Below are 24,434 nucleotides of genomic sequence, written 5' to 3' on the forward strand. Positions count from 1 at the left end.
TTTTCCCATTTTTACTTCCTGTTCTCTGTGCCAAACTTCCTGTTCCCTATAGAAAAGGGCAAAGGCAGAGTTCTGCAAGGGAGGGAAGTTCAGCATGAATTCTAAATTGTTTAGTTGTACATGCCATGTTTTGGAAAGTGCCTGCATCATGGGTCCTTAGTTTTAAATGTGAGTAAGCTTAATATGTTTTCACAAAAATTGAGCCTATCTCATACAGAAAGAGTAAAACACTTTTTTGTTTGGGGAGCCCAAAAGCTCCACCCTAGACCCCACCAAAGCTCCACCCCAGGCCCGCCCAAGCTCCACCCTAGGCCTCACCCCTCATAATAATAGTACTAATTGTAATGCCATTTCTTCCATTCATTTTTCATAAATACACAAAATAATTTTATTAACAAAACATAATGGTAACCACAAAATTAAACTACACAAAGTACACTGTATGCAGAGAATTTTAACTAGCTATCATTTATATTCTGCTTTTTTCAGAGAGGTCAAGGCAGATGACTTTAAAATATTCAATGTCACCTCAGTAACTACTATAGAAATATAGACAAATATAGTGCAACATATAAACAGCAAATATAAATTCTCAAAACTGACACATTTCAATCACTAAATTCAAAATAAAATAATTTTCCCTACCTTTGTTGTCTGGTGATTTTATTTTTCTAATCATCTTTTCCCAGTCTCTGGCTGCACTTCGTTCTGTCTGTACTCTTAACAGTGATCTTCTCTCCTTCATTTTCTGCCCTACACCATCTTTGGCATTAACTTAACATTCAACTTTCTTACATTTTATTGCTTTCTTCTCAAAATCTATCTACTATTCTTAGTCTTACCTTCCCCACCTACTCCTGTGCATCATCTAATCCCTCTCTCTCCCCTCCATCTCCTCCCTCTTTCTCCATTTACCATGGGCTGACATCTCTGTCTTCCCCCTCCCCATTCTATGGCTTAGCATCTTTCTCCTCTTCTTCCCACAATCTGGCATCTCTCTGTCCTTCATTTTCCCTTCCCATGGTCTGGTATCTCTCTCCCCTCTTCCCACCTACTGTGGTCTGGCATCTCTGCCCTTCCACTCTTCACCAGTCTGTAATTTCTCTCTCCTCCTTCCCCTCTTCACCAGTCTGGAATTTCTCTCTCCTCCTTCCCTAGTCTCACACCTCTCCTCCTTCCTTCTCCCCTTCCCATGGTCTGGTATCTCTTTCCTTCCCCAGTCTGGCATCTCTCTCCCCTCCTTCCCTTCCCTCTTCCCCCCTACTTTGGTCTGGTATCTCTCTGTCTCTCCCTCCTCCCCCACTCTGAAATCTCTCTTTTCTCCTTCCCTGGTTGCAGTCGACAAATTCCTCTCAGTGTTATACCCTGATACAGTGAGCTGCAGTAGTCTAAATGGGAGATAATGTAGAAATAATGCCAAAGAAGTCGCATTTGCCACTGAACACTGATGCCTGCAAATGTGTAAGGATAAAGTTAAACACTGAAGATGTATTGGGAGGAGCCAAAGGCTCTGATTGGCTCAAAATCGCATTGCAGCATGTGGCTCTGTAGGCAGGAGGGTGTGATCTTCCCACCTGGCGTTTGCTCTTCCAAAGGTGGGGGTTCCGTGGATGTGGGAGGAGGACCCAGGAATATTGGAGGGAAGTGTGTGTGGGGGGGGTGGAGATGTCAGGGGAGGTACAGGATATCAGGGTGATGTCAGGATGTGATGGAGGAGGTACAGGATATCAGGGGGATGTCGAGGACGTCAGGAGGAAGAGTGTAGGGCTCTGCGGCTCAAATGAACCTGGCAGGGGGAATCCCCATCAGCTGAGCCGCCAGGAATCCCTAAAACCAGTTCAGCTGATGGGGATTCCTTCTGCTGTGATCAGACAGTTGGTGGGTTCATCTACAAAACCTGCGTTTTGTACATTTTTCGCGTGGACTTTTTTATTTTTGAAAATGGACAAGAAAGGTAGACATCCTAAGGACCAAAACTTGCTCGTTTTCAAAAATAAAAGATAGACGTTTGGCAGCTTTGAAAATGGACATTTTTCCAGCTGAGTCTGTGGACATTATGCACATTTTTGATTATGCCCCTCTTCTATGGGACCAAGAGTTTTGATAAATAGCAAGGTTGGCCTGAATGTTATCACCCATGTTAATGGTACGCTGAATTACCTTGTTTTAGTGAATCATCTAGGATAGTTACCAAATAACTCAGTTTTGTAAACATATCAGTTTTTATTTTAGCTTGAATAGGAAGCAAAAAAGGCAATGAAACAACAGTCTTTTTAGACGCTCTCAGACCACTGCTAGCAGAAAGCTATGGCAGCAAAGCCTAACTGTATTTATTATACCATTTGGTTTCCTTGAACTTTTCCTTTGAGGCAAATAATAAGATCATTACCTAGAAAATTAGCCAAATGAACTCTCTTGCTGTCTTTTTCCATTAGGCGAGCAAGAGAAATGGGCCTGACTTGTAGTCTCTTTTTATAGTGGTCTGAGTACACTGCAGAAAAGACTGAAAGATCGAAAGGCAAGACATTTTGTTTTAGCAGCTGCAGCTCAAGTTCATCAAGTTTATTTATCGGGACAGTTTACAATTGCTAAAATTGGAGTTTATAAAGAAATAATTAAAAAAAAAAAAAAAAGTAAAACAGGGCAATATAATGATAGGACAAAGACTCACCTCTTTGACAACTAACTGTTTCAGCTTCTGTCTATCACCCTCCCTCCTCCTAGGCCCCTCCCCTTGCTTTTCTGAGCCCTGCCCCTTCCTCTTCGTTTTCCCTCTTCCTCTTCGATCTGTCGCCTTGAGCTTGTATAGGTTTGTGCCACTCACAAATGGAAGATTAGATTAGATATGGACAAAGTTGATACAATATATACTGGGGAAGGGGAAGATTTCACATTACACCAAAGTCAAAATAAAAGTAAAAGTGAGGTAAGAAGGGGAAGGGAGAGGACGAATAGGGAAGGGGGGGTCGCTTCTTAAAAGCGGTTCTCTTTAACCGTTAAAGATGGATGGAGATAGGATCTTACCTTGAATTTTGGCATGCGTCTTGAAATAAAAAGGTTTTTAGTTTGCTTTTGAATTTTTCAAGAGAGTTTTCCTATCAAAGGTGTAATGGCATTGCATTACAGAGGGAGGGGGCTGTGATATAGAAGATAATGTTTCGAGTGTAGAAAAGTTCTTTGAGTGACAGAACAGTGCTTAATGTAAGCAAATTACTGTTTACTAATGTTTAAGCTCGTTATATTAATGGGTGCTAGAGTAGATGTCTGTCTGTCTGGGGTTTTTTTCTTTGTCTCTCTCTCCTTGCACGCTGTCTGTCTTTGTCTCTCCCTGGCCCCCTGTCTGCCTGTATTTCTCTGTTGCGCCAGCCCCCTTTCCCTCTCCCCTTCCACTTACCAAAATGGGATACATGATTGCTGTCTGTCTCCCAGCACACCCCTCTCCCCAAAACAGCCCCCTTTCCCTCTCCCCCTGCCCCCTGTTGTGCCATGCCTGCCTGCTCCGTGCCCCCCTTCTGTTTCCACCCCCTCCTAGAGCAAAACATGATTGCTGTCTGCCCCCCAGAACACCCCTCCCCCAAAGCAGTCCCCTTTCCCTCTCCCCCCTGCCCCCTGTTGTGCCATGCCTGCCTGCTCCGTGCCCCCCCTTCTGTTTCCACCCCCTCCCAGAGCAAAGCATAATTGCTGTCTGCCCCCCAGAATACCCCTCCCCCTAAAGTAGCCCCCTTTCCTTCTCCTCCTGGCCCTCTGTTGTGCCATACCTGCCTGCTCCTTGGCCCCCTTCTGTTCCCCCCTCCCAGAACAAAGCATGATTGCTGTCTGCCCCCGCTGCACACCCCTCCCTCCAAAGCAACCCACTTTCCCTCTCCCCCTGCCTCCTGTTGTGCATACCTGTTCTTACCCTCCCTCCCACCGGCACGAACTGCTGCCGCTGCTACTGCCTATTCTTACCCTCCCTCCCACCGGCACGAACTGCAATTGCATCAGAGGGAACGTGCTACCGAGGTGGAGCGCGGCCTGCGAGGTTCGCCACAGCCGGCCGACAAACCTCAGCAGGCTGCTTTGAAGAGGAAGGCAGACAGAAGAGCAGCAGCAGCGGCGGCAGGCTTTACAGTGCTTCCTAGTTGCTGTGGAGAAGTCTGCCGCTTCGGTGGAAGCCGATGCCTAAAGGAGCTGGAGAGCAGGGAGGCCCGCGCGCTCTCCCAGCAAGCCTTACAGTGAGTGAGGGCGGGAGGAGGGAGTCGCCGGCGTATTCCTTGCCTCGGTGTTTGAAAATGGAATTTGGCATGTAGAGACACAGCATGCTGTCAGGGAACACGCCGTCCTAAGAGCGCATGCGCGCTTAGGGTTTTATTATAGAGGACTGAAAGCTTCTATACTGCTACGAATACTGAGGAGTCAATTCAGAGCAATTTACATGAGCTTCTATAATGATGTTACAATCCTTGAGCTTCTGTAATGGTGTTACAATACAGAGTTAGAGTGTTTCTATGATATTTTTCCGTACATGAGCTTCTATAGTGTTGTTATAATACATTTATTTATCTTTTACATTTAGGGCTCCTTTTGCAAAGGTGCACTAAGCGTTTTAGCACGAGCTAAACGCTAATGTGTGCATGTTCATCTATGGAAACATTAGCGGTTAGCGGGTGCATATATTTAGCGCATGCTAAAACGCATAGTGCACCTTAGTAAAACAGGGGGGTTAGTCTTTTTTGACTATGTGTACAGTATTTACACATTATATCTTCACCCTATATATACCTCCTTACACATTTATACACGCATCTTACGTATCTCACACATAACACTAGCATTGTGTATTTACACACATCCTGGTAAATCTAGTTTCCTGTACATTATTTATCGATTTTTTCCAGCAGGAATCTTGCTGCTGCATTTTGTACTATTTGTATATGCCTGATCATATATTTCTGAATGCCCAATAGAATTGCACTTCATTAGTCAACGACTGAATATCCCTTCTCACATGTTATTTTAGCTTGACAGCCAACTTTACAGGTCTTTGTAATGTCATAATAAAACATCCTAAAATAACAGAACTTAGCCTGTTCACTTAACTACCACCCATCTTAACGGTGATGAGAACTTATGTGCTAATCCCGCACTAATTAGTTAGGCCTTGATTATATAAACAGCACATAAAACATACACATTGAGGAACACAGCACATAGCGTATGTCAATCTTTTTTTTTTTTTTTTTTTTTTAAATTTTTATTTATAAGTTTTCAATTCTTATAATATTTGAATCATACAATATATTATTAATTATTACATATCCAAAATATTATCATTAATAATTCATATTATTTAAAGTATAATATGATAAAGATTATACAGTAACATATAAATATAAATTCCCTCCCCATTTTTATATAATATATTTCCATTAATTAATCAATTCCCACCCCATTCATATATAATTTCTATCATTGTGCTAAGAAACTAATCATTAGAATAATTTGTCAATGGTTGCCAAATTTTCTTGAAATTAAGAAGATTTCCCTGTTGTAACGCTAATATTTTTTCCATTTTATAAATATGACAGACAGAATTCCACCAGAAAGTATAATTTAATTTGGTATAATCTTTCCAATTTTGAGTAATTTGTTGCATGGCGACTCCTGTTAGTATTAGTAATAGCTTATTATTATTTGCTGAAATCGGACTCTTAGTTCTCATTGCAGTGCCAAATAATATGGTGTCATATGAGAGTCAATCTTGTTACGCATCGTTTATAAAATCGCACCTAGCGGTGCCTAAATTGAACTTAGGTGCCAGACAGCGTCAAAACTGTAGACACACCCTCATTATGCCAGGGTTTTCTTGGCATAAATATTGGTGCTTAAGTCCTCTTTAGGCATCTACATGCAAAACATGCCAATGATCTGTCCACAATCCTCCCCCAAACACGCCCACTTTCTTATAGGCACCTAGCTGAAACTGGTAGGAATCAATTAATTTAATTTAAGCCAATTACAAGGTGCTAATTGCCTGCTATTGGGGCTGATTAAGCTTTCTAAATAATTAACCCTCCCCCCCTTTTACTAAGCCGCCGGAGTGAGTGCTGCTTGGCAAATGCTCCAGCGTCCATTCAATCTCTATGGGCATCGGTGCATTTAATGCTTCGGCCTGTACTATCGGGCTTGGTAAAAAAGGGGTTAAGTTAGGTGCTTAGATTAGGCAATCTAGTCGCTAACTTTAGGTATCTTTTATAGAATCAGGGCCTTGTTGCATAGGAATGTAGATGCGCTAATGCCTACACTCTGCCCCCCAAACATGCCCCTCTCTGCAAAAAAAAACAGAAAACTATATTTTAGCACGTAGGTAGCATGCATAGAGAACATACTTTGGGATGCCCCTGTATGCCTCACAGTAATCCCAATTAAACTGCAGTAAGTGTGCTCTAGCATTTACCACAGCTTGGTAAAAGGACTCCCCTAAAATCTGGGCTTATTAACAAATTGCACATAGTTCTAAATACTAGTAGAACTTGAGACGTTCTGACTTGAAGGTCTCAATTTTGGTTTATACATCTTTTCTAAAATGCCGATCAATATAAAATTAATTTTGTTTACTAGAAGAGTTAATTACTTATAAATGTTTAATTATGATTGTGTATGACTTTGTAGTGGTGCTAACAAAGATGAGATCCCCCTAGTTAACTATTAACCTTTTCCTTTCGTAATAAATTTTATGTTACGCTGGTTCCAATCGTAATTATTTTAGCAAAGATTTGTATTATTCACCGTTATCATTTACGGCTATTGTAAACATAATGTAAATAAGTCATAAGTCTGTAAATTCAAATATTTTGTGTTCCTGGCTCTTTATTAGTCCATACAGACTGTTTATCCACTGTCTGTGTCATTTTTGGAATGTCCCGTCATCCGGGACACACGATAGAAAAAGGTTAAAGGATGTAGAGTTTGACAAGAACAATACATGCAAGATAAACGATTATCATCTTATATTTGTTAAAATGTAGAAATGATCATTTTGGCAAACATAATTTGAGAAATGATTTGAATACTCCATGAAAAGCTCAAGTTTCTAAAGAAACAGCACATGATTAGAGGTTTGGTTATATTACATATAATTTAAATATTAATGAATGAGACAAATTTTAGAAACAATTATCAACCTGCCTTAAATTATGCTCTGCCTTGCTAATTTAAGAAACTTAACATCTGTCATTTATGTTATGCAAGAGACTGGTTTATTATTAATCTGAATTTTATGAGCACTCACCATATGTGGCATACTCTATAATACTTTATAAGAAAAGTAATATCTAAATCCCATGGTTGTTAAGCAGCATAAAGAGATTAAAAAAAAAAAAAAAAGCAATCTACACTTCTCCCTCCAGATTCGCAGGTGATAGGGGCAGAGCTGGACCGCGAATGGTGAAATACCATGAATATCTTCTGGTCCGGCTCTGATCTACTCCCGCCTCCCTCCTGCCTTCCCCCCGGTATCCCGGCCTTACCTGGTGGTCTAGCGGGCTTTTAGGGCAGGAGCAATCTTCCTACGCTCCTGCCCCTTGTAGATCGCCAATAGGAAATGGCTGCCGTGAGTTCCCGTAGTCTCCCGAGACTACGACAGGAACCCTCCCCAGCCATTTTCTATTGGCGATCTGCACAGGGCAGGAGTGTGCTAATGATTGTTAAAAAAAGTAACACGTGAAAAGTTTTTTCTAGATTTCAGTTGTATAGCCAGAAGAATGTATAAATATCTCTGTAACGTCCTGTTTTCGGCACTTCTGAAGCCAGCTTGGAGCTCGGGAGTCGCATACGTATGCTAATAAACTATCTGTGCCTTCTTCAAGTCTCTAGGTTTTTTGGCTGCCCAAAGTGACCTTTCAGAACATGGCGGCAGGGAACACTCTGGCCACTCCCCTTCTCCCGCCTTCACTCACTAACCGCTGGAGGAAGCGCAGGCAAACTCTCTCCCTGCCTGCGTCCTCGCTGCCCCCATTGGCTTCCATGGCCGTATTCGGCGGCTTGAGGCGCATGAAAGACGGTGCGGAGCGGCGCTGGCAGGAGGGCTTTGAGCCTCTAAGGGTCGGGCGCTGCTCCTGTGAGGATCGCGGCCGGCTGTACCAAACTTCGCAGGCCGCACAGCACCTCAGTAGAACGTTTCCTCTGACTTACACGATCGCGTCAGAGGGAACGTACTTCCGAGGGGCAGAGTGGCATATGAGGTTGGCAAAAGCCGGCCGCGATGCTCACAACGCTGCTTACTGGACCGGGGAAACAGTAAGGGGTGCTGCTGGAGCAGGGAAGAGGTGCTACTGGACGGGGGGAGCAGGGAAGAGGTGCTGCTGGACTGGGGGAGCAGGGAAGAGGGATCGGGGGAGCAGGGAAGAGGTGTTACTGGGCCAGGAGAGTAAGGAAGGGGACAGGAGGAGCAGGGAAGAGGTACTGCTGGACCTGGGGAGCAAGGAAGAGGTGCTGCTGGACCGGGGGAGCAGGGAAGAGGTGCTGCTGGACCGGGGGAGCAGGGAAGAGGTGCTGCTGGACTGGGGGAGCAGGGAAGAGGTGCTGCTGGACCGGGGGAGCGGGGAAGAGAGACAGGGGAAGCAGAGAAGAGGTGCTACTGGACGGGGGAGAGCAGGGAATAGGTGCTGCTGAACAGGGGGAGCAATGAAGAGGGACAGGGGGAGCAGGGAACAGGTGCTACTTGGCTGGGGAAGCAATGAAGAGGGACAGGGGGAGCAGGGAACAGGTGCTGCTGGACAGGGAAATGGAGTGGGGAGGGAAATGCTGCTGGTGAGAAAAGGGGGCTCGGGCTGAAAGTGAACAGATGGGAGAAGGGGGCTGGGGGGGGGGGTAAAAATGGGTTTGGAGCTGGGGCTGAAAATAGGGGACATATGAGGGAAGGAGGCTTTACTAGCACCCGTTAATGTAACGGGCTTAAACACTAGTATGGAATAAGAAAATTATTAATGAATTCTGGCTGGTTGTTTTGTCAATCTTCATGAAACTTGTCCACATACTTTTAATCTCGGTTATCCCTCTTCACAAAATGGAACAGCTCTTTGGGCCCGATTTTATAAATTACTGAAAATATTGTTCACATGCAATGATGGGATTTTCTGGATAAAATGAATGTTTTAAACCCTAATCACAGACAAACAGGAGATAATTACTTCCAAAAACTTGGAAAGTAGAAAACAAATAGTGAAGAAGACTCTGGTGCCCAATGTCTTTTATTTATATGGGGGTCTAATGATGGACCCTCAGGTTGTCCCAGTATGGCAATTCTTATGCTCTCTAAATGTAGGAACAACCACTTATTATTTAGAGATCAAAGTACTCAAGAGGGAACATAAGGAGTTAAATATTTACTGAAAAAAGAAGGAGCATCTATTGAGCTAATCTGAAAAACTATTAATAAAATTTTATAGATAATATCATGCAATACTGGCAGCCAATACGCAGATTTTACTAACAGAGTGACATGATTGTATTTGTTATGTCCAGTTATGAGTTTAATAACAGTATTTTGATTTACCATCTTTTACGTTCTTTTGCTTGTATTATAAAAGTGTTAGTAGCGATGACATAAAGATGTTAAATAGAGTTGATGATAAAATGGAACCCTGTGGCACTCCTGAGGCAAAAATAGAGTTTTTCAGATGTTTCAGATCCACAAGAAACATTGTAGGTACGGTCATTAAGAAATGAAGTCAACCATTTAAGTGCCATATCACTAATCCCTATACAGTGTTATTCAAGGTTCACGGTCCTGGTCATTCGCGGTATTCTCCGACCGGGATTTCCTGTGCTAAAGTTGGGCTTCACCAATCAGAAGCTTCGTGTCAAAGCAGCTCCTGATTGGTGAAGCCTGACTTTAGTACAGGAAGAGGCGGCCGGAGCATACCGCGAGTGTTCTCCTTCACTCGCCGGCGCTCCAGCTGCCCTCTCCTGCCTTCCCAGGCGAAAAACCGCATTTGTGGTTTTTCGATATTCGCAGGGGTTCCTGGAATGGAACCCCTGCGAATATCGGGGGGAGTACTGTATCTTGTGATCGATATAGTAAAATGGAATGGTCCACCAAGTCGAAAGCAGCTGACAGATCCAAAGATAAAAAGCACAGATTTAGCTTGTGCTAAGTGATTTTGAATATATGTAGTTATAGCTAAGAGTGCAGGTTTCAGTACTATGATGTTTTTTAAAATCTGTCTGATTAGGATATAAAGTGGAAAACAAACCAGATATTTTAAAAGAAGAAGTCATGGCAGCAATTAAAGCTATATCGAAAAACGAGTCACCTGGTATCGATGGTATTCCAATTAAATTAATACAAGACTCAGAAGGTGCTTTCATGGCCCTCATTCAACTTTGTCAACAGATTTGAAAGGAAAATATAGGGCCAGGACTATAACAACTACAGAACAATTGCATTAATTCCACATGCCAGCAAATATTGCTGAAAATAATACAACGAATGCCCCAATCATACATTGAACAAGAACTACCCAAAGTTCATGCTGGTTTTAAAAAAGGTCAAGGAGCAAGAGACATTATTGCCAATGTTAGATAGATATTGGAGAAGTGCAGAGAATACCAAAAATCCCTAAACCTTTGCTTCATCGACTACAGCAAAGCTTTTGACTGTGTGGATCATAATAAACTACGGAGAACTGTAGTGCAAATGAGACTACCCAAACACATAATTCAGTTGATAGAGAGCCTATATGAAAATTAAGAAGCTGCAGTGAGAACTGAATACGGCAACACTGATTGGTTTTCAATAAAACGTGGCGTCAGACAAGGATGCATCTTGTCACCTTATCTGTTCAACTGTACAGTGAAGCCATCTTCAGAAAAGCAAATTTGGAAGAAGAGAGTGTTGGTTTCAAAGTTGGTAGATGAAATATAAACAACCTGCACTATGCAGATGACACAACACTCATCACTAGCAGCAAAGAAAAAATGCTGTATCTACTGAGAAAAGTCAAATTCGAAAAGTCATAACATGGGATTAGAACTGAACATAAACAAGATGAAGATCATGAACATGGAAAATGATGAATTTTGAAGGTGATAGAAGTTGTACAGGATTTCTTTGTAAGCAAAGAAGCATCTAGAAGGGAGGAAATACTCCGCAGAATAGCACTTGGTTGCTCTTCAATGAAGACTCTCAACATTTTATCCATACTGTAGCTATTTCCATTCAATCAGTGAATCTTGTTCTCTATCTGCACTGGTTGTCAGGGTTACAACAGACACAATCAAAATCAAAACCTGGAACAATGAATGCTCTGTCTCAATGACTTTCTGTTTCATCCTTAAGAGACATCATGGCAGACATACACGAAAAAGCTAATTTGATAAACCTGATGGGTCCAACCAAATAGTCTGTTATTGGATTTATTTTAAACCTTGGGCAGTTAAAGACTACATTAATTCAATTTTACTCAAAGAAGTTTAATGTTTAAATACATAGAGACTATGCCAATCTAAAGCATATCCATTACTTACTATAGAACATGATTTTTAAAAAATCTGTATTCACCAGAGGAAAAAAAAAAGAGTGGATAAACTGTTTCATGGTTCCTTGGACCCCAGAGAGTAATACCTCTTGAGGTAAACCCTGTGCAAATTGACTCCTTTGTTCTACCCTCTTACTAAATTGCTTTTGGAACCACTCCTGCTATTACTGCCCTCTTTATCCACATCAAGCATCTTGCCAGCTCTATCTCCCTAAAGGTGCAGCCTAAGGTCAGAGTCCATTAGAGTGCTTCTTGGACTTCTTGTTGGAGTGGTGAGGTTCATTGTATAGTAGACGCTCTGTTAACCGGAACTCAAACAACCAGAACTCTCAAGCAACCAGCAAAAAAAATCAAAGAAATACTGTAATACTTTAAATAAAAATGAAAATACAATCAATTTCTGGCAGAAATTTAATTGTAAACTTGGCACACCACACCTGAGTACGCCCATGCTTTGCCTACCACATGTCCAGTAGTTTGTCCGGAACAGTTTATAGTATGAGATATAGTATTAGTTAGACCTGTTTTTAATAGTAACTCTCAAGAAACAAGAAACTATATTTATCCGGCATCTATCAATCCCCATGAGTGCTGGTTAACTAAGAGTCTACTGTATATTTGATTACTACAGTTGTTTTAGGTTAGAAAGATGAGTTGGGAATTGGCAGGGATTATAGCATCTCTTGTGTAATGGTATAAGATGTTACTCTTGTTGCAGTCATGTACTATCTACTAAATGAGGGGTGTCAAAGTTCAATTCTGAATGACCTTGAAGCAGTCTAGTTTTCAGGCTATCCCTAATGAATATAGATCATTCGGTCAAGTGGTCCAGAACTCCCCACTTGACCATCTCAGAAATTACTGAATTTTTTTATCAGGGGATAGATTGGGACCTCTAATGAAGATATGCAAAGTTTTGAGGCATGATCTCAACCAGGTCCAGAGTTAGGGACCCCCTTCATTTGGGTCACTTTTTTGTATCCGCACAAGATGTCAAATATGTTGACAGCCAGTTGACGTTGAATGACCATATGCAATAGATATTGGAGGTGATAGGCCTAATTCTATAAACAGCACCTAACGGTGCCTAACTTGAATGCACTGGTCGCTGTGGCGACAATAGGTCCCTCAGTCACACCTGGTGGTACTTAGGTGGGCTGAGGTGTTGCTAGGCATCCTAGTAGTAGACACCAGTGTTCCCGCTAAGGTGCGCTGGCCTGCGCTCGCGCACAAAATATTACATCGCAGCGCAAAGTTTCTCTTCACAGCGCACACACGCGTCGCAAAGGTAAGGGGAGGTAAGGTAAGGGGACGCATTGGGGGGATTGCACTTCCCCACAATTGCCATGCTTCGGTTCCTCTTCTTCCTTCCTTCCTCCCCCCCCCCCCCGCGGGACCCTGCGGCACCATCAACTCTTACTCCCTCTAATGTCGGCCCTGCAGCTCCAGACTTCCTCGCACCTTCTCCCCTCCCCCTTTGGATCGCTATTATTTTAAATGTTATAGCCGCGGAGCTGTATCCATCAGTGGAGATGTCTAACCTCGGCCTGCCCCGGAACTCTTACTGCAACAGTGACTTCCTGTTCCTGCCTAGACGGGCGGCTGCTGCAGTAAGAGTTCCGGGGCAGGCCGAGGTTAGACATCTCCACTGATGGATACAGCTCCGCGGCTATAACAGCTCCTGCAGCTCTGCACTTCCCCACAATTGCCATGCTTCGGTTCCTCTTCTTCCTTCCTTCCTCCCCCCCCCCCCCGCGGGACCCTGCGGCACCATCAACTCTTACTCCCTCTAATGTCGGCCCTGCAGCTCCAGACTTCCTCGCACCTTCTCCCCTCCCCCTTTGGATCGCTATTATTTTAAATGTTATAGCCGCGGAGCTGTATCCATCAGTGGAGATGTCTAACCTCGGCCTGCCCCGGAACTCTTACTGCAGCAGCCGCCCGTCTAGGCAGGAACAGGAAGTCACTGTTGCAGTAAGAGTTCCGGGGCAGGCCGAGGTTAGACATCTCCACTGATGGATACAGCTCCGCGGCTATAACATTTAAAATAATAGCGATCCAAAGGGGGAGGGGAGAAGGTGCGAGGAAGTCTGGAGCTGCAGGGCCGACATTAGAGGGAGTAAGAGTTGATGGTGCCGCAGGGTCCCGCGGGGGGGGGGGGGGGGGAGGAAGGAAGGAAGAAGAGGAACCGAAGCATGGCAATTGTGGGGAAGTGCAGAGCTGCAGGGAAGAGTGTTGCGGTACCCAGCTGGAGGGAGAAGGAAGATGAGGGAGGGAATTAAAGGAGATGCCAGGGCTTGGAGCATAGGAGGAAGGTATGCCAGTCTAAGGGAAAAGGAAGGGGGAGATGTGAGAGCATGGAGGGGGAGCGAAAGATGGAAGAAAAGGAAAGGAGAGAGATGCCAGAGAATCAGGGAAGGGGAGATACCAGACTATGAGGAGAGGTGTGGGAGAGGGAAGGCGAGGAGAGAGATGCCAGACCAATGGGGTGAAAGGAGAGATGGAAGGGGGAGGCATACAGTTTCTGGAAGGGGCATAGAAGGAGAGAAGATGCCATATAGGGGAAGAGAGACGGCAGACAGTGAATGGAAGGAAGAGAGTTACAAGAAGATGAGGAAAGGAGAAACCACAGAAGACAAAGGTAGAAAAAAATTTCTATTTATTTATTGCTTTAGGAGACATGTGTCACTGTTTCTGTGAAGCATTGTATGCAGAGTCCAGCTTCTTGCTGGTTCAATTTAACCTTTGTCTATGTATTTTTATTTTATCCCCCCTTTTACAAAAATGTGAAGCGTTTTTAGCACCAGCCTTGGTGGTAGCAGCTCTGATGCTCAGAATTTTATGAGCATCAGAGCTGTTACCTCCGTAGCTAAAATCCACACTACAGTTTTGTAAAAGAGGGAGGGGTTAGTTTGTGATTACATATTCCTTACTAGGCGAAGGTGTTTTCTGTGTTCTGTGTGTTCGAAAGACATGGTTTTCTGTTAGGATTGACGGTGTAGGATTGATCTGTGCTGGTCTGGCTTGTTTAGTTTTACAATGGGTGTATTGATGTACTGCTCACTGCAATATGTAAGATGCTGCCTTTTCCTAGGTACTCATGTGTGACGTGTGGTTTGTTACTAAAAATCATGTTTTTCTTACAGATGGGGGGGTGCCAAAAAATGATGGGCCCCGGATGTTACATATGCTAGGTACGCCACTGTATGTAAAGATACCAGAAAGCTGGCGTAGCAAAAACTTCTAAGTTTTGAGTATTTAACCCTCCCACAATCTCACGGGCACTCGTTTCAAGTTTATTGAGATTTTGATTTAAACGCAATATCAAATATTTTCAATGCGTATAACAAAAATAAATTTGGGGAAATAAATAAAACCATTTGAACCAGTGTTCCCGCTAAGCTGCGCTGGCGTGCGCTGGCGCACAAAATATTACATCGCAGCGCACACGTTTCTCGTCACAGCGCACGATCGGAAGAGGCGTACGGCAGATGGCAGGGCGGCGAGAGGAGAATCGGGCGAGTTGGCTCATAACTTGCTGGCGCCCGATATTTTTGGCTCACGGTGAAAAAAGTTTGCTCACAACACCCGCCCGCTTAGAGGGAACACTGGTAGACACCAGTATATTAGGCCACGGTTTTCCTAACACAGATGCCTATCTGCACCTAAGTCAACACGCCTATTCTCTGTCCCCAACCATGCCTACTTTGAAGTTAGGCACCACATGGTATTCTATACATAACTTAAATTAATTGTTTTTGTTTTGTTAATTGGTTTTTAGTGGTGTCAATTACCATGCCAATTAAACCAATTAAAGCCCATTAAGTTTCATGCAGAATTCATTTAAGTGTCGCTAGGTGCCCCTGATTAGGGCATTAATCTAGGCACAGTTTATAGAATTTTCTCCAATATGAGCACATATCTCTCCTAAATATTCATTATTGATAGCCTGAAATCCTAACTGGTTTGCAACCCTCCAGGAATGCACTTGAACATCCATGATCTAGACTTTCAAAATGTTTGCATCAGTAATGGTTATAGCATGGAATAGAGAAAGGAAGCACCTTCTTTTGTATACTGATTAATATTCATGCACTATAAAACCTATATTTGACTATTTATGCTTTGTTAATAGACATGATTTTTTAAAGGTTTTTTTTATACCAAGCTGCACTATAAAGTGACCTTAGCATGCCCTGACACGAGTCTATCCAGCGTGCTAAGGCCATTTTTAGCAAAGCAGCGATATGGCCGATTTTCTAATTCTTGAATTAATGACCATATGCTAATGTTACCATTAGTGTGTGCCCATTAAAAAATATAAGTACATGAGCCATTGCTGCCAGCTATTTTGTAGGTGATTAGAGTCCCCCTAACCAGATATATGTGCTGTGAATGAGACAATCAGCAGCATGAACTGAATGGTATTATTAAATATTCCCTCCGACAACCTGGGTAGTAGGTACTATCTAGACACGGAAAGGGATGATTCAACACAGCCATTTCAGTGTGGCCTGCTCAGCGTGACTGTTTCGTCACGGCCCTTTCATCCCAGCCAGTTCAGAGTGATCGATTCAGTGTGGGATACTTCAATGCAGCCATTTCATTGCAATCCTTTAAGAGTGGGCCGTTTCATCACGTTGAGTTGGCTCTCGCCCAGCTCACCTGACCGGGCGGTTCACAAGGATTCTGATAGTTGCTGTCCCGAGTCAACCCCATTGCAGAGTTTTCCCCCACCCAGCTCACCTAAAGAGCCGAGAAGCCAGACAGATGCTGTCCCCATGCCGTCTCAGATAATCATTGCTCTGAGTCTGCCCCCACCCAGCTCACCTTAAAAGCTGAAGAATTTGACAGATGCAGTCCCCATGCTGCCTCAGATAACTTTATTGAAGCACCAGTGGGGAAGAGGGGGGGCATTGCCCCCCTTTTAAACCTTGAAGCAACTGGGCTTGAATCACTGCGAGGGGGAAGAGAGACAATGACCCCCTTTCACCAATCCAACTGGACATGAAGCACCAGTGGGGCAGGGAATCAATGGAGCCTATCCCAGAAGTCTTCTTTCACTTGCCCACTTGAGACAAGCACTAGTGGGTGGCAAGTCTTCTTATCCAATAGAAAGGCAGCTTCAGCAAGATAAGCACTTGTCAGAAATGAAATGACCATGGTGAAACGGCTGTGATGAATCGGCCTCAATGAAACAATCGCATGGGATCTCTCAAGAGAGAGAAAGAGCTAATGGTTACTGTGGATGGGCAGACTGGATGGGCCATTTGGCCTTTATCTGCCATCATGTTACTATGTTTCTATATTCTCAATATAGAGGATCGAATTTTTAACAAACACTAAAATTAAATAAAATTAATGTGCTCAGTGAAAAGCAAACATTTCGGTTGGCAGTATCTTAGCAGTTGGTCATCAGTGGGTTATGATGCGACTCCAATTCAATGTGGAGCTTTTCTGATGTTTAAAACCGCTGGTTTTTCTTCCTCCTGAAAAAGCGAAGATCAAGTGAAACACGGATCGTGTAGGGGAAGATTGAAGATTATGAGCGTGGAACATTGCATTATCAGTGGAAAGTTGGATGATTTTTAATTTTTGGATAGATGGACTTTTTTTTTTAGTTTGTGAGTTTGTTGACTTTTTTTGCAAGATCACATGACACGAGGAGCACAGCACTTTGAAAAGCAGGAGTATTGTAAGCAGTGGACACAGTAAACCTCAGCGGTTAAAAGATATGTAACATATTTTTTCTTACTAATTGATCATCATTTTTTGCAAGCATTTGTAAAATCATTTGTCCACTTAATTTGCTGTGGGTGACTTGAGGAAGATAGGGAGGGTTAAGGTGCCATGATGTTATAAAGCTAGAGCTGGTGGAGTCTGCTGCTCCTATACCTTTGCTTGTTTGCTTTTCACTGAGCACATTTATTTTATTTAAGTTTAGTGTTTGTTAAAAATTCAATCCTCTATATTGAGAATACTGGAGTCTAGCGAGGAAGGATTGTAGTATTTAATAATTATACTCCCATTTTTTGATTGACTATGTTTCTATAACCATAAAGCTTTATGACCTCACAATGCAAGTGTTAAGAGCTAATAGGGAGAGGAGGAGACAGTGGATGCTGCGGAGGGGCTATTTGGCCTTTATCTGCCATTATGTTTCTATGTTTCTATGAACTGGCCACACTGAAATGGCCACGCTGAATTGTCCTAGACACATCTGGACAGTGCTGGGGTGGCCCATGGGCAGGGCCTGAGAGAAGCCAGAGAATATTTGTTTAGCACCAATTTTCAAACCAGCTAAATTTGGCTGGTTACCTATCCCAGTAAATTGTTTAAATATTGCCACTAACTGGATGCTAACGTCAATCAGCACTGATTAGTGAATATTCAGCACTAGCTGGTATCCAGATCTGGTGCTGAATATTTTTAACCACAGCGGCTGTCATTTTCACAAATATTAACCTCCACAGGGTGAATTTTGACCCCCCCCCCCCCCAATCTCTATTCACTTTTCTATCATTTTATATAAGGGGCTAAGAAGTGACCCGAGGTATACTTTTTCATTTACAAGTCCCATTAATTACAAAGGATGTTTGTCCCTAATTTGCACACTAAAAAGAGTTTCTAAAATATTCTGTTTATACTGACCATATGACAATAAAATTAAAATTGATAAGACAAAGTCAGAAGACACTAATCTAGGGGTCCTTTTACTAAGGCACACTATCCAATTAAGCGTGCATTAAGGATTAGTGTGTACTAAATAACGCATCCATAGAATATAATGGGCACGTTAGCATTTCGCACGTGCCAAAATGGCAAGTGTGCCTTAGTAAAAGAGGGGGCTAGTGCAGTAGTCTATAGCAATTTTAGTCTCAGTGGGAGACTGTGTCTTTGATACAAAATAAATAGGCAATTGCAGACAGACTATGATCCTGATAATGCAGTTTGACGGAATCAAATTAGCAATTTATAGAAGAACTCATAGCATGCCATAAAGATACAAGTGTTGTCCTAAAAGCTGCCAGCTAAGCTGCTGTTTTTTTTTTCTTGCGCTCAGTTTTAACATCTGGAGCTTCGTTTTCCTCTACTCAGCATTCCATGTGACAAGAATGGATTAGGTTTTAGGTTCACCAGATAAACAGGTGCATTAGTAGCTGTTTTAAGGCATCTTTAACACCTTTCATTTTCCTCCTAACGTGGATGCCATGGCCAGAATTAAGGGGAAATGAGAGTGAACATCCACTAGAGATGAGCATTCATTTGAAATAGTTCCCATGTCTGTCTTGCAGGGACTGTCAGTGTTTTTCTACAATGCTGTGTACATTTAGTAGTGCTACTGAAATGATAAGTAGAAGTAATAGTAATTTTAAAGCCAAATTTCAACGTCAGTTCTGTCTTTAGGTGGTAGACCATAGTTGGTTAAATGCTGAATATTGCACTTACCCAACTCCACAAGTCCAGAAATTTAATGCCAGTGCCCAGACATGACCCGGCATTGAATTTCTGGGTTTAACATGAGAGGTGGTCATCAAAACACCGATCGCTGCCAGCTGAAAATGTAGTCCTTTGTTTTTTCTCTCTATCAATAGTTTACACCGGTGTTTTTCAACCGTTTTACACCTATGGACCGGCAGAAATAAAAGAATTATTCTGTGGACCGGCATCAACACTGGGCTAAGTCGTGGGCCAGACCCCGCCCATCTCTACTCAATCTCCATCCCAGACCCCGCCCCCATAATAGTATAATTGTAACACTATTTTTTTCCATTCATTTTTCAGATACACAATATAATCTTTTTAACAACACATAATGGTTAACCACAAAATTAAACTACACAAAGCACACTGACAGCAGATGTAAATTCTCAAAATTGACATAATTCAATCACTAAATTCAAAAATAAAATCATTCCCCCCCTACCTTTGTTATCTCCCTCCCTCCATGCTTTGCCTTACCTTCTGGCCTGCTCCTACCTGGCCATTTTATGCCACTCCCGGTATTATCTTCAGGCTGGCTCCCTCTTCCTCACTGATGCAGTGCACAAAGTTGCGGGCAGCAGCTCCTTGCGTGTCCCATGCCTCATGTGGAAGCCTTCCCTCTGACGTTGCAACGTCAGAGAGAAGGCTTCCGGTTCAGGCACAGGACATGTGTAGGAGCCACTGCCTGTGGCTATGTGCACTGAATCAGTGAGGAAGAGGGAGCTGGCTTGAGATAATGCTGCATCGATTGCACCGTGGACCAGCGGTTGAAGAACACTGTTTTGGGCCTGATGCATGTGCTGGCCCTGTGGACTGGCAGGAAATTTCTGTGGACCGGCACCAGTCCACAGACCGGTGGTTGAAGAACACTGGTTTACACTATGGGCTCCTTTTACTAAGCTGCGATAGTGGTTTTAGCGCATGATTAGTGCGTGCAGAATTGACGCATGCGCTAGACGCTAATGCCAGCATTGAGCAAGATAATGCACCTGGGTAAGAGAAACCCGCGTAGAACTTATGTACTAAATGGTGAGACCTTGGTTAGGACCACGGCGGAACGCGACCTAGGGGTGATCATTAGTGAGGACTGAGGACATGAAGGTTGCCAATCAAGTGGAGAAGGCTTCCTCCAGGGCAAGACAAATGATGGGGTGTATCCGCAGAGGTTTCGTCAGCAGGAGACCTGAAGTTATGATGCCGTTGTACAGAGCCATGGTGAGGCCTCACTTGGAGTACTGTGTTCAGTTTTGGAGACCACACTACCGAAAGGACGTGCTGAGGATCGAGTCGGTTCAGCGAACGGCCACCAGGATGGTCTCAGGGCTCAAGGATCTCAGGTATGAAGAAAGACTGAAAAAATTGCAGCTGTACTCACTTGAGGAAAGAAGAGAATGGGAGACATGATTGAAACATATAAGTACATCACGGGACGCATTGAGTCAGAAGATGATATCTTCTGGCTCATGGGACCCTCGACCACCAGAAGGCATCCGCTGAAAATCAGGGGAGGGAAGTTTCATGGTGACTCCAGGAAGTACTTCTTCACCGAAAGAGTGGTGGATCATTGGAACAGACTCCCACTCCAGGTGATAAAGGCCAACAGCGTGACGGATTTCAAGAAAAAATGGGATACTCATGTGGGATCTTTAAGGGAGTAAATTCAGGGGAGGGGATACTTGGAATGGGCAGACTTGGTGGGCTATAGCCTTTTTCTGCTGCTTTTTTCTATGTTTCTATGGACTCTGGCCAGCAAACACCTTTCCAGATGTTTTCCTGTAATGTGTTTGTTGTAATCACCCTCATAGTAGAGATATGAAAATAACCAAGGAATAGTTGACAGCTACTCCTACACTGAATGAAAAATGTACCTTGTTCAAAACCTAATTACTGGTTTGCTCATTTGATAATTGTTAAGGAAAAAGAACAAAATAAGCAATTGATCTTTTAGTTCAGCCTAGTTGCTAAAAATGTTCCACTATAATTTTCTTTGGTCACAGTAAAAGAAATCTCCTTAGACATTTGTTTAGACTACACTTTTTTTTTTCTGCCATATCGGAATGGCAGGATAATTTTTATAGACTTAGACAGCATTTGAAGATTTTTAAAAAGATCTTGTTGTCTTTTATGCCTCCTTCTATCAAGCTACGTTAGGGTTTTAGATTGCTGGCCACTGCGGTAAAAGCTTCGACGCTCATAGGAATTCTCTGAGCGTCGAAGCTTATACTGCAGCGGCCAGCGATTAAAAAAAAAATCCTAATGCAGCTTGATTAAAGGGGGCTGTAGTGCAAAGTTTGATTTTAACACTATTGGATTATTGTGTTGTGGAGAGGATGCTCTGTATAAGGATGACGATCGCCGTTAACTGTTTTATATTTTTATTGCATTTTTGTATGGTTTGATGTTTGCAATGGTATTTATTATGTCTGTTCATTTGTCCTTCGCTTTGTATAAGGCGCATAGTAAATAAACACAATACAATACAATTGTAGCTTGATATATTGGAATCTCCTTGAGGTTACTGAAGAAAATCCAGCTTTCACAAAATACAGCTATTAGACTAATAATTAGATTAAATAAATTTCATAAGTCTCTTCTTTATTTAAGCAATTATACTGGCTAGCTGCCCCGGTGCCCAAGGTTATGCAAGACTTTAAGGTGTCTCTTATATTGGGCTATATTGTTGCGTTGGCTAACCCCAGAGATTCCCACTTTGGCACAGTGAAGGGCACCCCTTAAACAGCATTAGCAGATAGAATGGCGGAGAGCGCCCAATTTAGACACTTTTGGAGGAAGACGGCTACAGTTCACTTGGGAACCATTTTGGAACTCATTTACACCAACTGCCCGAAATAGATTACTCAACCTGTGACCAGTTTGTACTTCTTATCTCTTCTTTTAGAGCAGTGGTCTCAAACTCCAACCCTTTGCAGGGCCACATTTTGGATTCGTAGGTACTTGGAGGGCCTCAGAAAAACTAGTTCATGTCTTATTAAAGAAATGACAATTTTGCATGAGGTAAAACTCTTTATAGTTTATAAATCTTTCCTTTTGGCTAAGTCTTAAAAATAATAATATTGTAATTTATAGCTAAAGAGACATAGGATCAAGAAACTGTTTTATTTTACTTTTGTGATTATGATAAACATACCGAGGGTCTCAAAATAGTACCTGGTGGGCACATGTGGCCCCCGGGCTGTGGGTTTGAGACCACTGTTTTAGAGCAAGCTTGAACATTCTTTTGGATATCAGGAGTAGGGAGGGAGAAAATAAAAAATGTGATTGTACTTGCTTATTTTCTCATACAATGCAGTTGTTGTATTTTGATTGGACTACTTCCATATATGGTTATCTGCATTGCCTTCAATAAAATGTATCCCACAACAAAAAAAAGAAGGCACAACCCCATGTAAACAATGCAAAACAACAAAAGTGGGGAAGGGACACCGCACATCAACCTCAAGGACAATCAATTTATTAAAAACATAAATGGTAAAAACAAATAAATATAAATGGCTTCCCCGACAAGCTCCAGCCACATCTGGAGGGCCTGAAGCATGCGCAGATGTGTGTGACATCATCTGTGTATGCTCAGAGGCCCTCTAGATGCAGCCAGAGCTTGTTGGGGCTTTCCAAAACCCAGACAAACTGCCAGGTTTTGGAAAGTCCATCCAGGAACCTGGACAGTCCTCTAAAAAAAAGGACAAGTCTGGGTTTTCTTAGACGTCTAGTAATGCTAGCCAGGAGATATGTGAGTGCCAGCTCACAAGCTGTCCTAGATTAACCCACTGGATATTGGCCTGGACCTACATAACTATTGTGGAAATACAAGGGTAGCACTCATCTTTACACAGACAATTCCTACTTTGTGGTTAGCCACATAGAAGCAGATTCATGGGCTTGGTGGCCTATAAGTGTTGTAATCTCATGGCTCCTAAAAAGGCAATGCCTTATGGTGATGTTTTTCACTGACAGTACAAGGTAAAAGTTAAGCCCATGAACCAATCCAAGCAGGGTGAAACACGGCCATGTCAGGCAATATTTTAACCTACTTTAATAAAGATTTTTAACGACCTCGTCAACTTTCACCTTGCTTTCCTCTAAGATTTCCTTTCTTCGGGACCTAGCAGACCATTTGACTACTTGCTTGTTTGCACAGCTTGACAGTACTGTGCCTAACTTCACAATTCTGTTTCATTTCATCTAAATATGTGTGTGCACCACATATTTGCAAAGAGGGTCCTTGCTGAAAATTTACCTCTTATGCCATAATAGTTGTCATCTTAGCAACAAAATATAAAAGTAATGTATGCACAGCCCATACCTACCACCTACACCTGCTATTCTTTAAATGCAATGCATCACTGTCAACAAAAAGAAGACTCAGCTTTAAATTAAAACAAGACCCTTACCTGGCATGCATTGTACAGCAGCTGATGTTCAAATTTCTTGATGCCCAAGATTTGCTGAAACATCTCATACAGCTGCTCTTTGCTGAGGATCAGCTCTGAAGCAGCACTGGCAGTCATTCTAGCTTGCTGCTTGCGTGGATCCTCTTCCCCACGGTAAATAGCATCAAATTTTGCCATCCAAGAGCTCAAGACCGTCTCCTTGCTGAGGCCATCAATCTCAGGAAGACTGCGCACCCGCTTCTCAATGTGCTTTTTGAATACTTCCCGAGAGTCATTTGCAGAGCACCCACCACTCTGCACCATCCTGGCAACTCGATCGCTTTTCAGAAATACCTAGGGTTAAAAAGGTTGCATATTTATATATATATCAATATTAATAACTACCAAGGTGTAATGCTTTACCAAATTAAAGCATTATTAACCATTTCAGGGTTGATATTCAATGTGGCCTGGATTCTCTAAAAGGCGCTGTTGTCAGCGGCCGCCTTAAAAGCAGTGGCAGATTGTGTGTCAATCATGCGGTGGCACCATTTCGAGAATTGCGTCTCCAGCAAAAGTAGGTGCCGGAAATGTAGGCCAGGGTTTTCAAGGCCTATAGTTCTGGCACCTAAGTTTGATGTGAATCACGCCTCAGCGCCTACTGGCGCCTAGTGACACTTCAACCATTAGGCAATGGTAGACGTCACTGGAGACACACTTTTGGCACTGTTTATTTAGGTGCTAGTAGGTGCCTTGAAATTTTATTTAAGTACCATTTGAAATGGAATTTCCCTCTTGACTTATGTATCGGTAGTGCGCCTATCGGCACCTAAGTTAAGGCGCCATTTATAGAATTTTCCCCTGTGAGTTAACCATACAGGAGAGGCATGGATGTATTATATTCGGGGGGTGTTTTACATGGCCACGCAATTTGTGCACATTATACATGTGGGCAGGTTATGGACTCAATTCTATAAATGGTGTCAAAAAAATCAGCACCAAATAAAAAATACACTAAGCATTATTCTACTGTATAAATGTT

At 42.8% G+C, this 24,434-nt stretch overlaps 1 protein-coding gene across 7 annotated transcripts in view; it reads right to left on the reverse strand.

Annotated features, from left to right (window-relative positions):
- Positions 1-24,434, reverse strand: part of CADPS (calcium dependent secretion activator) — a 447,229-nt gene that overhangs the window by 412,143 nt on the left and 10,652 nt on the right. For all 7 annotated transcript variants that reach the window (XM_033925902.1, XM_033925901.1, XM_033925899.1 and 4 more), the window contains exon 3: positions 23,414-23,746. In XM_033925902.1, coding sequence (XP_033781793.1) covers positions 23,414-23,746 — 333 coding nt within the window. The remainder of the gene's footprint in view (positions 1-23,413; positions 23,747-24,434) is intronic.

The sequence above is a fragment of the Geotrypetes seraphini genome, chromosome 17 (genome assembly GCF_902459505.1).
Source record: "Geotrypetes seraphini chromosome 17, aGeoSer1.1, whole genome shotgun sequence".
NCBI lineage: Eukaryota > Metazoa > Chordata > Amphibia > Gymnophiona > Dermophiidae > Geotrypetes > Geotrypetes seraphini.